Raw genomic sequence first — 17,093 nt, forward strand, 5'->3', positions numbered from 1 at the left:
AATAAAACATGTGTCGACGTTAGAAAGGGAATGAATTGCTATTGATGCTCCTTCAATTGAATAGCTGAAAGACCTCACTTTTTAAAAAAATTATAAATCTAACAGTCAGTTGATGAGGCAATTGAAAAGTAGCCAGTGTTACGATGCGAGCTGATGGTAATGCTGGACAAGACAGATCCTAAATTGAAGGATAGCTTGATAGATCATATGTTTTATCTTTGCTATTTGTTTAGTCTGGTAGTCAGTCATTGAACTGCTAATGTACTTTTAATTAAAGAATATAAACATTTATTACACACAAAAGGAAAAGAAAGTACATGAAAAGTGATTGAAATAATTTTACTACAAACATCAGAAATAGAGGCTGAAACCATTTTCCTCAACAAGAGCCTTGTAGAGACTCAAACCTCAATGAAGAGACACCTGCCTGCACTTTAAAGTTGTTCAGTTGGAACAGGTGCAATTGACTTCCGAAATCTTCTTCATATTGCCTTCTCAATACTTTCAGAACAAACTTATGAGTTTTCCATGTCTCAGGTTCCATCGGTTTTATTCTTCTGAAGTTTTCTCCTAAGCTACTTGGGATTTATTCTTCAGCTGTAACATTCATGAAGATCTTGGCCATTTCTGTCTTCCTATGTGACAGGATATCACAGTATCACAGTCCCATGTTTAACTTTCTTCTAGCCTTGTTTCAAATAAATGGCACTGTTCACCTGAAGCTGTGTGTACACGTACACACACACACACACACACACACCTTTATTTACCAATGAACCAGTGTGAGACACTGATTTTAGGGAAAAGGAAGAAAAAAGTCAAAGACCTGCATTTATAGTGTTCATTAGGACATTCCAAACATTGAACAAACCCCTCTTCTGCTCTTACCTCTCCCATCCATTTCCTGAGGCCAAGTATTGGATTTCTCAACAATTCTTTGCCAGTGTGAGGTAATTCTTCAGAGCCAAGCTTAATATTATGCAATCCCTCAGCTTGTGCCTTCTCCCGAGCAATCTGCTCCAATACAAATTCCTGAATACAAAACAAAAGCAAATTTTAAAAATGAACTCATACCGGAATAGCATGAAATAGGAGGGCTCAGGCATGGACATGTTTCTCTTAAAAGGACAACTTCATGTAATAAGAGAGGTCAGCAAGGTTGACTAACTGCTTTCCAACATTAGTCACAGATCCCAATGGCTGTTATAGCATGGCATTGCCAAGCACCTGAGAACAGGTTGCACACTCACCTTCTGACCAAACTAAAAAGAAAATAATTATTATCATGAAATAAAATTCTAGTGGTAAATTTAAGCAGTAAATAAAAACTAACATTGATCTGAATATAAATGCGAAATAGTGTAGATGCTGGAAATCTGTAATAACAACAAGTCCTGGAAATATTCACCAGGTCTAATAGCATCTGTGGAAAGAGACATAAAGTTATTGTTTCATATCTATGAACTTTCATCAGAATCAGGGAAAATTAAAAATATAACTGCCTGCAAGCATTAAATGAAAGGGATCGTAGGATAAAAAGAATATATGGGACAGTCCATGAGAGGGAAGACAGCAGGAGTGATTAAATATCAAAATGTTTAATGCTGCAATGTCAAAGGTAGGGTACTGGGACAAGGTTAAAACAAAAGAGATATGTCTAGAGGAATCAAAGTAGCATACTGCAGATGCTAGATATCTGAAATAAAAATCAGAAAATATTGGAAAAACTCAGTAAGTCTGGTAGCATGTGTGGAGAGAGAATCAGAATTATCATTTTGAGTCCAATTTTACTTCTTCAGAACACTATGTTTAAAAGGTAAAGTTGCCATATTCTTCCAAAACATAGGGCAACTCTCTCATGTGAGAGAGAGAGAGAGCGATGACTGGTCATGGTTTCACCTGAGGGTCAGCACACCTTAGACAAGGGGAGACGTTAAGAATGAGAGTCCTTCATGGTAACCACAGGAGTTATGAATGGCAAGATTCTGAATAGGTGCTATCCATAAACAAAGTAAATTAAAAAGAGGAATGAGAGAGGAGGATAATAACAAAGAACAATGAGACTAAACAAAGTCAGGGATTCATATTTAAAACTGCTTTATTCAAATATGAGTTCAGAAACCTATTACAGTTCTAATTTTTGCACGTTCTAATGAAAGCTCACATGCCTAAATACTAACTCTGCTTCTCTCTACATTGATGCCACTAGTCTTGCTGGTGTATTTCCTCCATTTTTATTTTTAGACCTGATCTAGGCCACAAAGTGACACAGCTACCCTGAATTCTAAGCCTGGACTGTATGCTAAATTTTTGAAGTGGAATATTGGAAACATAGCCTTCTACACTGAAGATGACAATGTCATCAATGATAAATGCAAATTGGTGTTGTTAAGACAATTATCACAAATTTTAACGGCTAAAACCTTTTTCTTCACCATGGTTCAGACAATAAAACAAAGCTAGAGTCGTTGTTCATGATTTATTTCATATCACATTAAAATAACCAAATGAAAAATAAACTACTACTTGGGTATTTAGCAGACTTTAATAATAAATGGCAAACTCAATACAACATGTAATAAAAATGTGATCCTGTGGCCATATTTGTGGCTGTGTGTATCTGTGTAGATTCATACAGGATTCACATGCCAAAGACACAGCCTTTGATTATATTATGCCACAGACATTATATTGATACAGGTGAAAGTGAGGACTGCAGATGTTGGAGATTAGAGTCAAGATTAGAGTGGTGCTGGAAAAGCACAGCAAGTCAGGCAGCATTCCTGATGAAGGGCTCCTGCCCGAAATGTTAATTTTCCTGCTTCTCGGATGCTGCCTGACCTGCTGTGTCTTTCTAGCACCACTCTAACCTTGATTATATTGCTGGACTTGCTGGAGATTTTTAAAATTGCTAAATACTTTGATAGTGGGGTGATTTCTCATTTTATTGTTTGCATGTTGCAAGAGCAGGACTTGCTCTTTTGCAGAAACTTTTCACACCAACTTTATCAGAAAATAGAAAACACTACTGTAACAGATTGTGATGACCTGAACACGTAGTCAATGTGTTATCAAGTTATCTACTAGTCAGCTTTTCTAAAATTTCAGTTGGTAAAGTCAGTGTGAAACCAAATATAATGAATGACCTGTGGTCTAACTTATGTTTTGTGCTGAATTAGCTGATCTCAGTCTTGGTACCCTGGACAAGGGAGGAAATAAATCGCTAATACTCTTTATCCTGATGGATATCTAGTAATCCTTGCAGGAAAGAGACACGTGGACACTGGATAAAGACCTGATTAACCTCATCTGTGATACTCTTCCAAGGAACAAAGGAACATGGGATCATGGGAACAGGAACTGCCCATTAATCCCCTGCAGCCTGTCCCATCATCATTCAATTCAATTCAATTGTGGTTGACCTGTCCCATAAGTTTTTCTACAGACATTTGTTCTGCACTCCTTCATACTCTTGCTTAACATTACCTAACAATCTTAGTTTTGAAATTTTTACTTGACTTACAGCATCAAGAGCTTTTTAGGTAAGAGACCTCTGGGTTTCCACTACCTTTGTTTGAAGGTGTGCTTCTTGACTTCAGTCTTGAACCTTATCTTCAAATTTAAGGCTCTGCTCCTTCTTCTGGACTCCCCTTAAGGAAAACAGTTTCTCTCTGTTTCCACAAATTCTTTGATCATCTTAAACACCTCAATATTAGCACCTCTAAATATTCTATAATCAAGAGGTTTATAAACTTCTAGCCTTCACAATTTAACTTTTTTTAGTCATGGTATCAATATGTTAAATCTAAGCTGCACCCATTAAGCTAACTCATTAGTTTGTCAGCATTACTGTCAAGACTGTCATGTAAAGAATAGTTATCTAGGAAATGTACCACTGGCAACAGATGCAAGGACCCTAACTTATCACAGATCAACACCTTTTCTAAAAGAAGGGAGAACAAAAAAAGGTTTTCAAAGGTAACTGCAAGAACATGTATCACATTGCACTTTCAACAGCAACATTGGAGTATGTGGGGCTTTGCTCTCCATAATGTGCCTCAATGGATGGGATTGAAACAGTATACCTCATTGAATGTATTTCTGATTAGAGTTAGGGTATTAATATGGAAGTTTGGAAGTTATGTAACAGTTGAACAGGACATTGGTGAGGCTGCACTTGGGAGTACTGTTTCAGTTTTGGTCACCTTGCTATCGGAAGGATGTTACTAATCTAGAAAGGGTGCAGAAGAAATTTACAAGGATGTTGCCAGGACTCAATGGTCTGAGTTATTGGGAGAGGTTAGACATTTAGGACTTTTTTCTTTAGAGTGTAGGAAACTGAGGGGGATTTTTACAGAAGTGTATAAGATCATGAGAGACATGGATAGGGTGAATGCACTCAGTCTTTTTCCCAGAGTTGGGCAATCGAGGACTAGATTGCATCAATTTAAGATCAGAGGAGAAAAACTAAAAGAGAACCTGAGAGACAACTTTTTTTTTACATAGAGGGCAGTACGTACGTGGAATGAGCTGTCAGCAGAAGTGATTGAGTCAGGTACATTAGCAACATTTGAAAGGCATTTGGACAAACACATAGATAGAAAAGATTTACAAGGATATGGACCAAATGCAGGGAAATGGGGTTAGAGTGGATGGACATTTTGATCAGCATTAAAAGGGCCTGTCTCCAAGTTGTAGGACTCTGATTCTGTGTCAGAAATTCTGAAGAATGACGAATCATGTGTGCTGACCTCCTAAACATTTAATCCAAATATGTTTCAATGAGGTTTCATTCCTGAAGTAAAACCTCACAAAATTTACTTTTTTGAATCTATGTGGTTTTTTTTTCACATATATTCAATAATAATTTATTATATTTTCAAGTCTAACACATACATTTTCATTTTACAGATTTATTAGATTAATAGAAATGAAAAGGAAAGCAGGGGAGCTGGTGGTGTAGTGGTAATGTCTATGGACTCATAATCCTGAGACCGAGGCTAATATCTGGAATCCCATGATTCTGGATTAGTGATGCTGGAAGAGCAAAGCAGTTCAGGCAGCATCCAAAGTGCAGCGAAATCGATGTTTCAGGCAAAACCCTTCATCAGGAATAAAGGCAGTGAGCCTGAAGCGTGGAGAGATAAGCTAGAGGAGGGTGGGGGTGGGGAGAAAGTAGCATAGAGTACAATGAGTGAGTGGGGGAGGGGATGAAGGTGATAGGTCAGGGAGGAGAGGGTGGAGTGGATAGGTGGAAAAGAAGATAGGCAGGTAGGAGCTTCAGGGCAGGGGAAATGACCTGGGAGTTGCAGTGGGACAGGGACTCCCTGAGATTCTTGTAGAGAGAGGTGGAAAACTTCAAGGCAGGCATCCTTGCAAGAGGATTCGCAGTATGGTTAAAATCAACAGGTAAAAACAATGACTGCAGATGCTGAAAACCAGATTCTGGATTAGTGGTGCTGGAAGAGCACAGCAGTTCAGGCAGCATCCAAAGTGCAGCGAAATCGACGTTTCGGGCAAAAGCCCGTGAGTTCAAATTCCAGCATTGCAATGGCTAATTAGTAATAGTGACCACAAAACCATTGTCAATTGTCATATAAACCTATCTCTGCACTCAGTTGAATTAAACCTGCTACAGTCTAAAAGACCACTGGCAAACCTAAGAAACCAAAGGTATTCCCCTAACTTCAAGGAATTTGTGTCACACTTTGGAGATCAGACTAAGTTACATAAAAACAGGAAATGCTGGAGTAACAACATGTCTGGCAGCATCTATGCAGAAAGAGTTATCAAGGGATAGTCTCAAGTTTGTACTCATAGAATCATACCTTACCTAAGACATAGGAGCAACAGTAAACCATTTGGCCAAACACAAGTCCTGCTATTTAATAAGATGATGGCTGATCCGCCTGTAGCCTCGACTCCTTTTTCATGTCAACTCGTCACAGCCCTCAACTCCCAATATTTCAAAAATCTAACTACTTCCTCTTTAAATACTTTCAATGATCTAATCTCCATAGCTGCCTAATGTAGAAAATTCCAGTTATTCATTATCTTCTGTGAGAAGAAATCCCTTTATATATCAGTTTTAAATGAATCTCCACTTATTCTGTAACTGGTTGAAGAAATATTTTCTCAACATCTACTGTGTCAAACCCTCAAAATCTTAATCAATAAGATCACTCCACTCTTCTGATGAATAAAGGCCTAATCTGTTTAGCTACTCTTGATAAGTCGATCCCTTCATTCCAGGAATCAGTACAGTGAATCTCTTTTGAACTGTCTTCAGTGCCAGTATATTCTTTTTCAAATATGGGGACCAAAACTGTACACAGTAATTTCACATGTGGCCTCACTAACATACTGTTCAATTGTAACAAGACTTTCCTATATTTAAACTCCAAAATCTAAGCAATAAAAGCCAAAATTACATTTTCCTGCTTAATGACAGACAATATCTCAGGGAGTAACCCAATACTTGAGCGGACAGATGCACCAGAGGTCATGGCACAGCAGCACACAGACAGATAATTTTCTTGGGAGTCCTGAACATTGACTCCATAGCCAGGTCTCATGGCATTAAATGAAATCAAGGCTAGAAAACCTCCTGCTGATTGTTACCTGCTGCACCCACTCAGCTGATCAGTGCTCCGCTGTGCTGCACATAAACCAGAAGAGGTGCTGAGGGAGATACAGGCCCAGAATATATTCTGGATGGGAGGCTTCAATGACCAGCATCAATAGTTGCTCAATTACTACCAACCAGGCTCTGAAGGGCAAAGCCTGCGGACAACACTAAGGTCGGTGGAGTTGTGGATAGTGACAAAGGATGTTGTAGGTTACAGAGAGACATAGATAAGCTGCAGAGCTGGGCTGAGAGGTGGCAAATGGAGTCTAATGCAGACAAGTGTGAGGTGATTCACTTTGGTCGGAGTGACCGGAATGCAAAATACTGGGCTAATGGTAAGATTCTTGGTAGTGTAGATGAGCAGAGAGATCTCAGTGTCCAGGTTTACAGATCCTTGAAAGGTGCCACCCAGGTTGACAGGGTTGTTAAGAACTGGATGTCTCCTAGCAGAGTGCTTTAGGGAACATCTCCGGGACACCCACACCCAATCAACCACACCGCCCTGTGGCCCAACATTTCAACTCCCCCTCCCACTCTGCCGAGGACATGGAGATCCTGGGCCTCCTTCACCGCCGCTCCCTCACCACCAGATGCCTGGAGGAAGAACGCCTCATCTTCCGCCTCGGAACACTTCAACCCCAGGGCATCAATGTGGACTTCAACAGCTTCCTCATTTCCCCTTCCCCCACCTCACCCTAGTTCCAAACTTCCAGTTCAGCACTGTCCCCATGACTTGTCCTACCTGTCTATCTTCTTTTCCACCTATCCACTCCATCCTCCTCCCTGACCTATCACCTTCATCCCCTCTCCCACTCACCTATTGTACTCTATGCTACTTTCTCTCCACCCCCACCCTCCTCTAGCTTATCTCTCCACACTTTAGGCTCTCTGCCTTTATTCCTGATGAAGGGCTTTTGCCCGAAATGTCGATTTTACTGCTCCTCGGCTGCTGCCTGAACTGCTGCGCTCTTCCAGCACCACTAATCCAGAATCCAGGGTTGTTATGAAGGCATACAGTGTTTTAGCTTTTATTAATAGAGGGATTGAGTTCCGGAACCATGAGCTTATGCTACAGCTATACAAAACTCTGGTGCGACCGCATTTGAAGTACTGTGTACAGTTCTGGTCACCGCATTATAAGAAGGATGTGGAAACTTTGGAAAGGGTGCAGAGGAGATTTACTAGGATGTTGCCTGGTATGGATGGAAGGTCTTATGAGGAAAGGCTGAGGGACTTGAGACTGTTTTCCTTGGAGAGAAGAAGGTTGAGAGGTGACTTTATAGAGATAATCAGAGGGTTAGATAGGGTGGACAGAGAGAGCCTTTTTCCAAGTATGGTGACGGCGAGCACAAGGGGGCAAAGCTTTAAATTGAGGGGTGATAGATATAGGACAGATGTCAGAGGTAGTTTATTTACTCAGAAAATAGTAAGGGTATGGAATGCTTTGCCTGCAACGGTAGTAGATTCGCCAACTTTAAGTACATTTAAATTATCATTGGACAAGCATATGGACGGACATGGAGTAGTGTAGGTTAGATGGGCTTCAGATTAGTATGACAGGTTGGCGTAACATCAAGGGTCGAAGGACCTGTACTGCGCTGTAATGTTCTATGACTGAGTCTGCAGCAGATGCTGAGGGAATCAATGAGAGGCAAAAACCCAGGATCTTCTCTTCTCAAATCTATCTACTACAGATGCAGATGTTCATGACCTTGTTGGTAGGAGTGACCAACACACAGATCTTATGGGGATGAAATCTTATTTCACACTGAGGATAGCCTCCATCATATTGTGGCTCTACCATATTTCTAAATGGATCAAATTTCAAACAGATCTAGAAACTCAAAACTCATGGGACAGTAAAGGTGATCAGCAGCAGAACTGTATTCAACCATTCAACTCCAGCCATGATGAAGTAGCCTGTTTGATTGGCACCCTATCCACCACCTTAAAGTTTTACTCCCTCCTCCGCCTACACACAGAGGAAGTAACTTCTACAAGAAGTAACGTGGCAACTCACCATGCTTCTTCAACAGTACTTTCCAAATACATGACATCTACCACTGAGAAATACAAGGGCAGTGAATGCATGGAGACACAGCCAGCTGCATGTCCTGTCCAAGTTACCTATCGTCGTGACTTGGAACTGTATCATTGTTCCTTCATGAACTGCAGTGGTTCACAAGTATGGCTGATCTGCCTTCATGAAGGCAATTTGGGATGGGCAAAAAATATTTATCTGGTTAATGATACTGTCATCCCGTGAATGAATTTTTAAAAACTTTCATAACCAATTTTAGCAACAATAAAAATTCAGTACACCTGATTGTGATACTTCAAACTTACTGACAGTTAATTGAAAAAGCAATTAGCATATATATATATTAATTGAAAAAGCAATTAGCATGTATATTAAGCAAACAACATGGAGATTTCCAGTACAACATGGCTAAAAGTGAAGTTATATACTTGGGTGTGAAAACCAGAAGTGTATGATATAAATGTTGATATATTGAAAAGTGTGGGTATGTAAAGTGATCTGGGAGTCCTTGTAAACCAGTCAATGAAAGTAGGCAGGCAGGCACAGCAAGTGATTAAGAAATGGTATATCAGCCTTTGTTACAAGATAATTTAAATTCAGAAACAGCAGGACCTTGGTGAGATCACACGTGGAGTATTGCATAGAGTTTTGGTCTTCCTGCTTAAGAAAGGAAATACTTGGGAATATTTGGAGTAAAGGAGAGAGTGTAGAAGTTCACTAGATTGATACCAGGGATAGCAGGACTGTCTTATGAGGAGGGATTGGTTTGACTGAGTCTGTGTTTACTAGAGTTGAGAGGATGAGAGGGGATCTGATTGATATGTATAAAATTCTACATATAGGGAGGATGTTTCCTCTGGTTAGGATACTTAGAACCAATGGACACAGTCTCAGGGGATGAGGTAGACCAAATTCGACCAAGATAAGGAAACATTTCTTCGCTCAAACAGTGGTGAACCTGTGGAATTCTGTATCATAGAAGGTTATGGACGCCAAGTCACTGAATATATTTAAGATTTGGAGATGCCAGTGTTGGACTGGGGTGTACAAAGTTAAAAATCACACAACATCAGGTTATAGTCCAACAGGTTTAATTGAAAGCACACTAGCTTTCGGAGCGACGCTCCTTCATCAGGTGATTGTGGAGGACTCGATCGTAACACAGAATTTATAGCAAAAATTTGCAGCGTGATGTAACTGAAATTATACATTGAAAAATTGATTGTCTGTTAATTTTTCAATGTATAATTTCAGTTACATCACACTGCAAATTTTTGCTATAATTTCTGTGTTACGATCAAGCCCTCCACAATCACCTGATGAAGGAGCGTTGCTCCGAAAGCTAGTGTGCTTCCAATTAAACCTGTTGGACTATAACCTGGTGTTGTGTGAATATATTTAAGAAAGAGATAGGTATATTTCAAGGTTTCAAAGACATCAAGGGATATGGGGAGAAAGCAGGATTGTAGTAGTGAGAGACAGGATCAGCGATGATCCTACGAAATGGCAGATCAGGCTCGAAGGGCCAAATAGCCTACACCTACTCCTAGTTTGCATGTTTCTACATATAGACATCTTTGCTTAATTGCATCCAGTGAGGCCACCTACTGGAAGCATTGTTATATATGGTAAAAATGTTAATATTTTTCAGTCCAGTTTTCTGGTAGAGAAACATTTACTAATGAAGTCTTTGAATTCAATGATCTCTCACCTTGGGCTCAATTAGGGTGTTTTTCATGAAACAAGAAAGAAGGTGTGTGAAGATTTCTGGGTCTTCTTTTTTGAGACGATTCATGACTTGTTCTGCCATTCCAAAAATTTCAGGCCAACTTGGGAACAGATTGCAAATGAGCAGATGCAGGTACATGGCCAGTTCATATGGATGTTCAGCTTTTATAAAGGAAACAGAGGAAGAACATATAATATAAAAATAAAATAAATCATTTGATATATTTTAAAGGAATCAACCTCTTTCTCAACAGCAGTCCCTGTTTTAATTCTACTGGCTCACTGCTGGTCTGAACTTTCTTCTCTTGTACTCTCTATGCTTAATGGTATTCCTTCTCCTGATAACTTCAGTGTGCTGAAAAACAGGATTTTCTCTTCCAACGTATTCTTTGTCATCACTTGAAAGCTAAACAGTAAAATGGTTTACCTCCCTGTCTTGCCTTCCCTCTACATTCTGTACATTTTTAAAATGCAATGCCTGTTATCACAATTTCTTGATTTATCTGCTTCTTTCTCACTTTTTCTAACCTTGATGCTTTCATACACCATGGACACAGCCCCTTCATCTTAAATTGACTGATTACAAGCAGTCTGTGCTGAATGATTTCTGTTTGTTTTATAAGAAAATGTTTTGGCTTAGGAATAATGCCTTTGAAGTGAAATTTTGTACATCAGACAGTGATATGCATTGTTTCAAGTGTAGAACAAGTCAGATAGTTTGGAGAGTCCTTCTTAGCCTGTATTAATCAGCTTTAAAGCAGTCAGTTAATCCACATAAGTAAATCAGAAATGTATGAAGAATTATTTAGAAATCCTATCCATCACATTTTGCTCTTTAGCACTTTGGTAAATTACCTATCATCATCTTGGTTGTCTTTAAAGTCCGCAACATGTCTGGTACTGTGCTCATCTGAATAAGTAGTCATTGTAAGGCATCCCAAAACTGTGTTCATGGCTGTTTAGTTTCCTTTCAAACATATGTATCCATGCAGTATTTCATCATTTAAGGTCTTCCATTAGTTAGGAATGACCTTCCACAGTAATCACTCAAATTTGTACATTCTTTTAATGATAATTTCATTCCACATACATTAAATTCCTTCAGCTACACACTTACAATGCTTACAATCTCCTACCTCTTCACAATAATTAAGTCATTATCATAAACAAAAACAGAAACTCAGTAGATCTGGCAGCATTCCTGGAGAGAAAGCAGAGTCTACATTTCAGATCCAGTGACCCTTCTTCAGAGTCATTATACCCTGATTCTCTTCCCAGCCCATAAATAGGACTATAAAAATCTCACGTATTTCAGTTTTTGAAAAACAGTTTGTTCATATAAATCATGTCTAACTGATTATTTACCATTCCCAACTTATGACTTTATCCTGAGTCTTTCTTTAAGAATATGGGTCCAGGAGTAGATCATCTAGCTTCCAAACTTGTTCTGGCAATCAATTAGATCATGGGTGATCTGTACTTATATTTGTATTTTCTCCTTATACCTGAGCGACCTTTACCTAAAAAATTAGGCAACATACATGGCCTCACTTCTGGTCCAAAATAAATTCCTAATTTTTGTCTATTACTCAAGCTGCTCCAAAGAATTATTTCCTCTTTTATGCCAACATTTCTTTCTGCCTCAACAATTGTTAATTTTCTAAAAACTACCAAGTCCTGAATATTGCTCCAAAATGTGAAGAAGCCTTGATATACTTGTCCATACTCTTGGTCAAAGGATAGAAAAATAATAAAACCGCTTGAAATTCTTGTCTGCAGCTGTGGTCCCTGTCCACCAGATTAAAAGCCATTTCTAGCGACTCCAACGGGATTCGATGCTTATCAAGCTTTCTGTCAGGGTTCTAGTGCCTTTAATGGTGAGGATCCCATCTTCAAGAGCTGCCAGACAAAGAGAGGGTAGACAAGCTGTGTAGGTTAGGACCTCTTAAGTTGCAGCAGTACCACCGGATGCGATGGCCACTACTGACTTGGCAGAAGGCCTCAGAGCAGCAGCCATTAATGAGGCCCCAGAAAACAAATGTGTTGGGAGACTAAATGAGGACAGTTAGGAAAGCCCTGTGAGAAGGACTGCGGTCATTGTAAAGGATTTGGGAGGGTTCTTTCAGCAAAGTGGTACTTACCATTAAGGGGAACCACCATGGACCACAGGGTGGCCAATTAGGAAACTCCCTCCCTGACTCTGCAGAGATTTCTACTGTTATTTAAGATTATCAATTTACCCCTAAGTTAGAAGACCATCCTCAAGCTACCCCCATCATTGTCTAAATCAAACAGAGTCAGGCTTTTCACTGATACCTTCTCATCTGATTATGCAGTTCTCTCACCTCCAACCCACTCCCAAATTCTGCCCCAACTCTGCTGCTGTCATCTTGCATTAAGCTTCTTAACTCCCTGTCATTTCTCATTCTTGTATATCATATTGATATTGATCAAGGTCTGAACTCTTCTCTTTTCCTTCTAAGCTGCAAGCATTTCTTCCCATATATTTTCATTCTCCTGTATTGTGCAGTACCATAACTGATTTATAGAAAAAGCAAGATAGATAAAAAAAAGTATCAATTAATTCTTTTTGCCAACTTTTAATCTATTTTTCTGCCTCCTCCTCTAGTAGAATTTAAAGGCACCTTTTGTCCTTTAACATCTCACATGGATTACCATCCTTTAGAAATTTGCCTAGGCAGCGAATCATGAATGGGAGGCACTGCAACAAAGCAAACTTCACATCATTAAGTCATAAGACCCTAAGAGGTGGGAGTAGAAGTAGACCATTCGGCCCATCAAATCTGCTCCTCCATTCAATAGGATCATGGCTAATCTGATAATCTCCAAATCTACTTTCCTACCTTTCCCAATAACCCTGGATTCCCTTACCTGTTAAAAATGTAACTTAGCCTTCCAGATATTGAACAACCCAGCCTAGACTGCGGTAAAGAATTCCACTTACTGACCATACCTGAGAGAAAGAAGATTTCCTCGTCTCTATCTTAAATATGTGTCCCTTGTTCTGAGATTATGCCTTCTGGTACTTTGATGTCTATTCCTTCCAGCAGGCACTACTATAGGTAACAAACAGCAGCAGTAATGATCATTGATTTTCTTCTTTCTAACCCACAGAGTCCAATTATATAGCACCTACTGCCAAACAAATTGTAATCAGTACAAAGTTAGAGTCAATCTGAGCCATTTATTCTGTTTAACTAAGTTACACATTGCATTTGTCAACTGAATCATAGTAAAAATTTGCTAATCTAATTTTATGTTTTTGAGTTCCCTCTGTTATACAACTTTTCAGTTTCTCACCCTTTGCTGATGCCTGTTTGAAAGCAATCTGGAGAGGAAAGAGCCAGTAGATTAGGTAGGGTTCATATGTTCCATCATAAACATACAGTATATTGAGTGCTTTACTGGCCTCCAGAATCATCTGCTCATTTGTGGCAAACGGCTGCATGCAGGGTGTCTTCTCAAATTTCTGTTTGGATTGAAAAAAGTCCAAATGATCAATCAAGGATTCTTACAGCCTAAGAGAGCTTTCTAAAGGCTTTTGAATGAGACTTTTTTTAATCATGTATGATCAAATCTGGATTAGAGTTAGGAACAAGAACACTTTTAAGTTCTATGAGTTCAACAGAGAACAATGCACAAGACTGATTAATGCCTAACAGTGAGCACTCCTGTGGAGCAATGCCCACTATTAGATGCATTGAGATCGATCCAAGTCTTTCCATGTGGGAACTTGATGTCAAGGTGAGATTTTCATCCCTGTTTGGTAAAGGAAATTAAAATAATTAAGATTTATAAATGAAGTACATGTGTCTCACCTCAACCACAGCATTTTCCACCAGTCCTGAAATAGGAGATCGTGTTGCACTTCTCAGTTTCAATTCGGATACCCTGCGTGCAACTACCCGTCCAAACCGCTCTCTAATAGTTTTCTCAACACTTTGGAGGAAAAAGGAAACAGTCAAAAGTACAGCCACTAATGTAAAATTAAAATAAAAGTGAAAAATTACAAGTATTTTGTCTATTTATCCTCTGTCCCTTATTCTTTTTTCCACTCCTCTTTGGCTATGATCAATCACAAGGTAACTGCAGGTGTGGCAGCTATTTGGTACACCTTAATTCTAGCATGAATCAAAAGTTTTCCTATTGCAGTATTCAACTTTTTTTTGGGAATTATTGCAAGGCATTTGCCTCCAATAGTTTGTTTGTTCAATTTTGGTTAATCTTTGATAGATACTTCTTGAAATCAGTCCTATAAACACCTCTTATGAGTTTGCACGTCTTCTTGACATATCCCTCCAATTGATTTTAAAATAATTCTCTAATTTTAACTTTTTCAATCCCATTACAATCTTACTCACTTCTCCATGATTATGTTTCTTAAATGTCACCTATACTAGGTGTTAAACAGTTCAAATTTCTCCAATCTCTGCTATTAGCTTAGATACCTTACCTGGTTCTTCCTGCATTGCAACCAGCATTTAAGTGTTTCCCTTGCTTCCTGATGACCAGAACTGGCATAATTTTCGAGGTGCAGTCTGACCAGAGTTGTGAATCTATGGAATTCCCTACCCAGTGAAGTGGTTGAAGCTTCCTCAGTAAATGTTTTTAAAGCTAAGATAGGATAATTTTTTCAACATTAAAGGAATAAAGGATTCCAGTGAAAGGGCAGTTAAGTGGAGCCGAGGCCACGAACAGATCAGCCATGATCTTATTGAATAGTGGAGCAGGCTCGAAGAGCCAGATGGCCTACTATTGCTCCTATTTCTTATGTTCCTACGACCAGAGAACCAAAAAGCTTATTTGCTGTCTCCCTTATTATATTTTACTCTTTTAGCCATTTATTGATTGATGCTCTACAAATTTGTTGTACATCTTTAGTACCAACTGCTCAATTTCTTTTGGTTTCTCCCTTAGATATTTCAACACCGAAGTTTTTCTTTTCCAAGAAATTGTATTCACTATTGCTCTGCTCAGTTGCACATTTTGTCCACATCATCTGTAACTTCTGAACCAAGTGACAATCCACTCCTGAGCCTCTGTCAATGCTGCTCTTGATAAATATGTACTACACATGTATGAATAGACATTTGGCATGAATATCTTTCAAGTTATGAATTGTGTTGAATTTGTCAGGATAGGGAGTTGTGAGGACAATTTTAAAATCAAATAGGTCTGACAAAAGATCATTAACTTGAAATTTATATCCATTACTCTCTCCACAGATGCTACCAGACATTCACAATATTTTTGACACTTAATGATTGCATTTCATATTTCCAGCATCTGCAATATTTTGCTTTTGCTTTACTGTTGCTTGATTTATGGCAGTGTTCTCTAATCCTAGACTCTGCTGAAGCTAAAAAAAATGACTCTTAAATAAGAACTTCAAAACTTTGGAAAAATGTAATGATAAAGAACTAATACATTGCAAAAGTTCTAACCATCGAGGCAAGACTATCAATATACTTGTATGGAAGAAACATGACAAAAAATTGCAGCTTGTGGTATTAGTGTAAGAATTCTTAATGCATTAGGATCACATAACTTTGTCATTTTAATAAAAGCACTAATCTGTTTAAAATAAAAGTGTCAACACCTCTCAAAGCTGACAAACTAATGCATTAAGAACGTATTAAACTAAAGTTAATATCATGCAGAATAATGTCTAAACCATACGAGCTAAATATTGAATCATCAACATAAAATGTTAAGGTAAGGTATCAGCTCATCCTTCTTACTATCCTGAAGTATTAATGTGATTTTGTTTCTTCACTTTCAGCAGCTTATCCAGCCAGATGGACCTTCTCAATGTTGTCGGAAGCAACTTTCCCCTCAGCCGTTCACAAATAATAGGCATTTGTTCACAATCTGCTTGAAGGATGGCACAGATTGAACCTCCAAGTATTTCACTCTGCATACTGCTCAGTGGTGGAAGAATCAGCTTGGAATCCAGATTGTCCCCATCTGTAAAACCATTTATGTCAATATATCCAAGAAAAACAACTCCTCACAGTTTAATATCTTAATGTAAAATGAAATGCTTAAAATTAGATATATATTCAAGCACATGGGGAAAAAAAATCAGCTTAGAAACTATACAGCAGTTTAACGATCATGCTGTAGTTTAAAGTTCATACTTTTGGGTTTAAACACTGTGGAATAAGTTATCAGTAGAGAGCGATTGGATTTGAGAATATAATGAGAAGGCAGGCAGTAAAGAATGAAATTATTTGAGAAGGCACATTTGGAAGGTAGCAACATAACCTCATTTTTAAGAAGGGAGCAAGAGTGAAAACTGGAAACTGTAAATCAGTTAGCCTTTCATCAGTAAAAGGGAAATATTAGAATCTATTATAAAGGATGAGATATATAGCCACTGGATTGATAATGATCTAAATGGGCATAGTTAGCATAGATTCGTTGGGTTTTTTAAAAGATGTTATTAACAAAATTAACTAAGAGCTGACGGATGTAGGATACCTAGGTTTTGATTAAGTCCCCCATAGGAGGTTGGTTAGAAAAATTAAAGCTAACAAGATAGGAGGTAATGATTGGCTAACAGATAGAAAACAGAGACTAGGAATAAATGGGTCACTCTTGCGTTGGCAAGCTCTGTCTAACAGGTGCCCAGCACTTGGGACAGCTGTTCATAATATACACCAATGATTCGGA

General features: G+C 38.7%; 1 protein-coding gene across 1 annotated transcript in view; it reads right to left on the reverse strand.

The window, feature by feature from the left end:
• Positions 1 to 17,093, reverse strand: part of LOC132830223 (uncharacterized) — a 51,037-nt gene that overhangs the window by 15,394 nt on the left and 18,550 nt on the right. Inside the window, exons 4-8 of the mRNA XM_060847756.1 lie at positions 16,160 to 16,385; positions 14,237 to 14,357; positions 13,719 to 13,887; positions 10,381 to 10,559; positions 889 to 1,032 (exon numbers count right to left, since the gene is read on the reverse strand). Coding sequence (XP_060703739.1) covers positions 889 to 1,032; positions 10,381 to 10,559; positions 13,719 to 13,887; positions 14,237 to 14,357; positions 16,160 to 16,385 — 839 coding nt within the window. The remainder of the gene's footprint in view (positions 1 to 888; positions 1,033 to 10,380; positions 10,560 to 13,718; positions 13,888 to 14,236; positions 14,358 to 16,159; positions 16,386 to 17,093) is intronic.

This window comes from Hemiscyllium ocellatum, chromosome 31 (genome assembly GCF_020745735.1).
Source record: "Hemiscyllium ocellatum isolate sHemOce1 chromosome 31, sHemOce1.pat.X.cur, whole genome shotgun sequence".
In the NCBI taxonomy this organism is placed as follows: Eukaryota; Metazoa; Chordata; class Chondrichthyes; order Orectolobiformes; family Hemiscylliidae; genus Hemiscyllium; species Hemiscyllium ocellatum.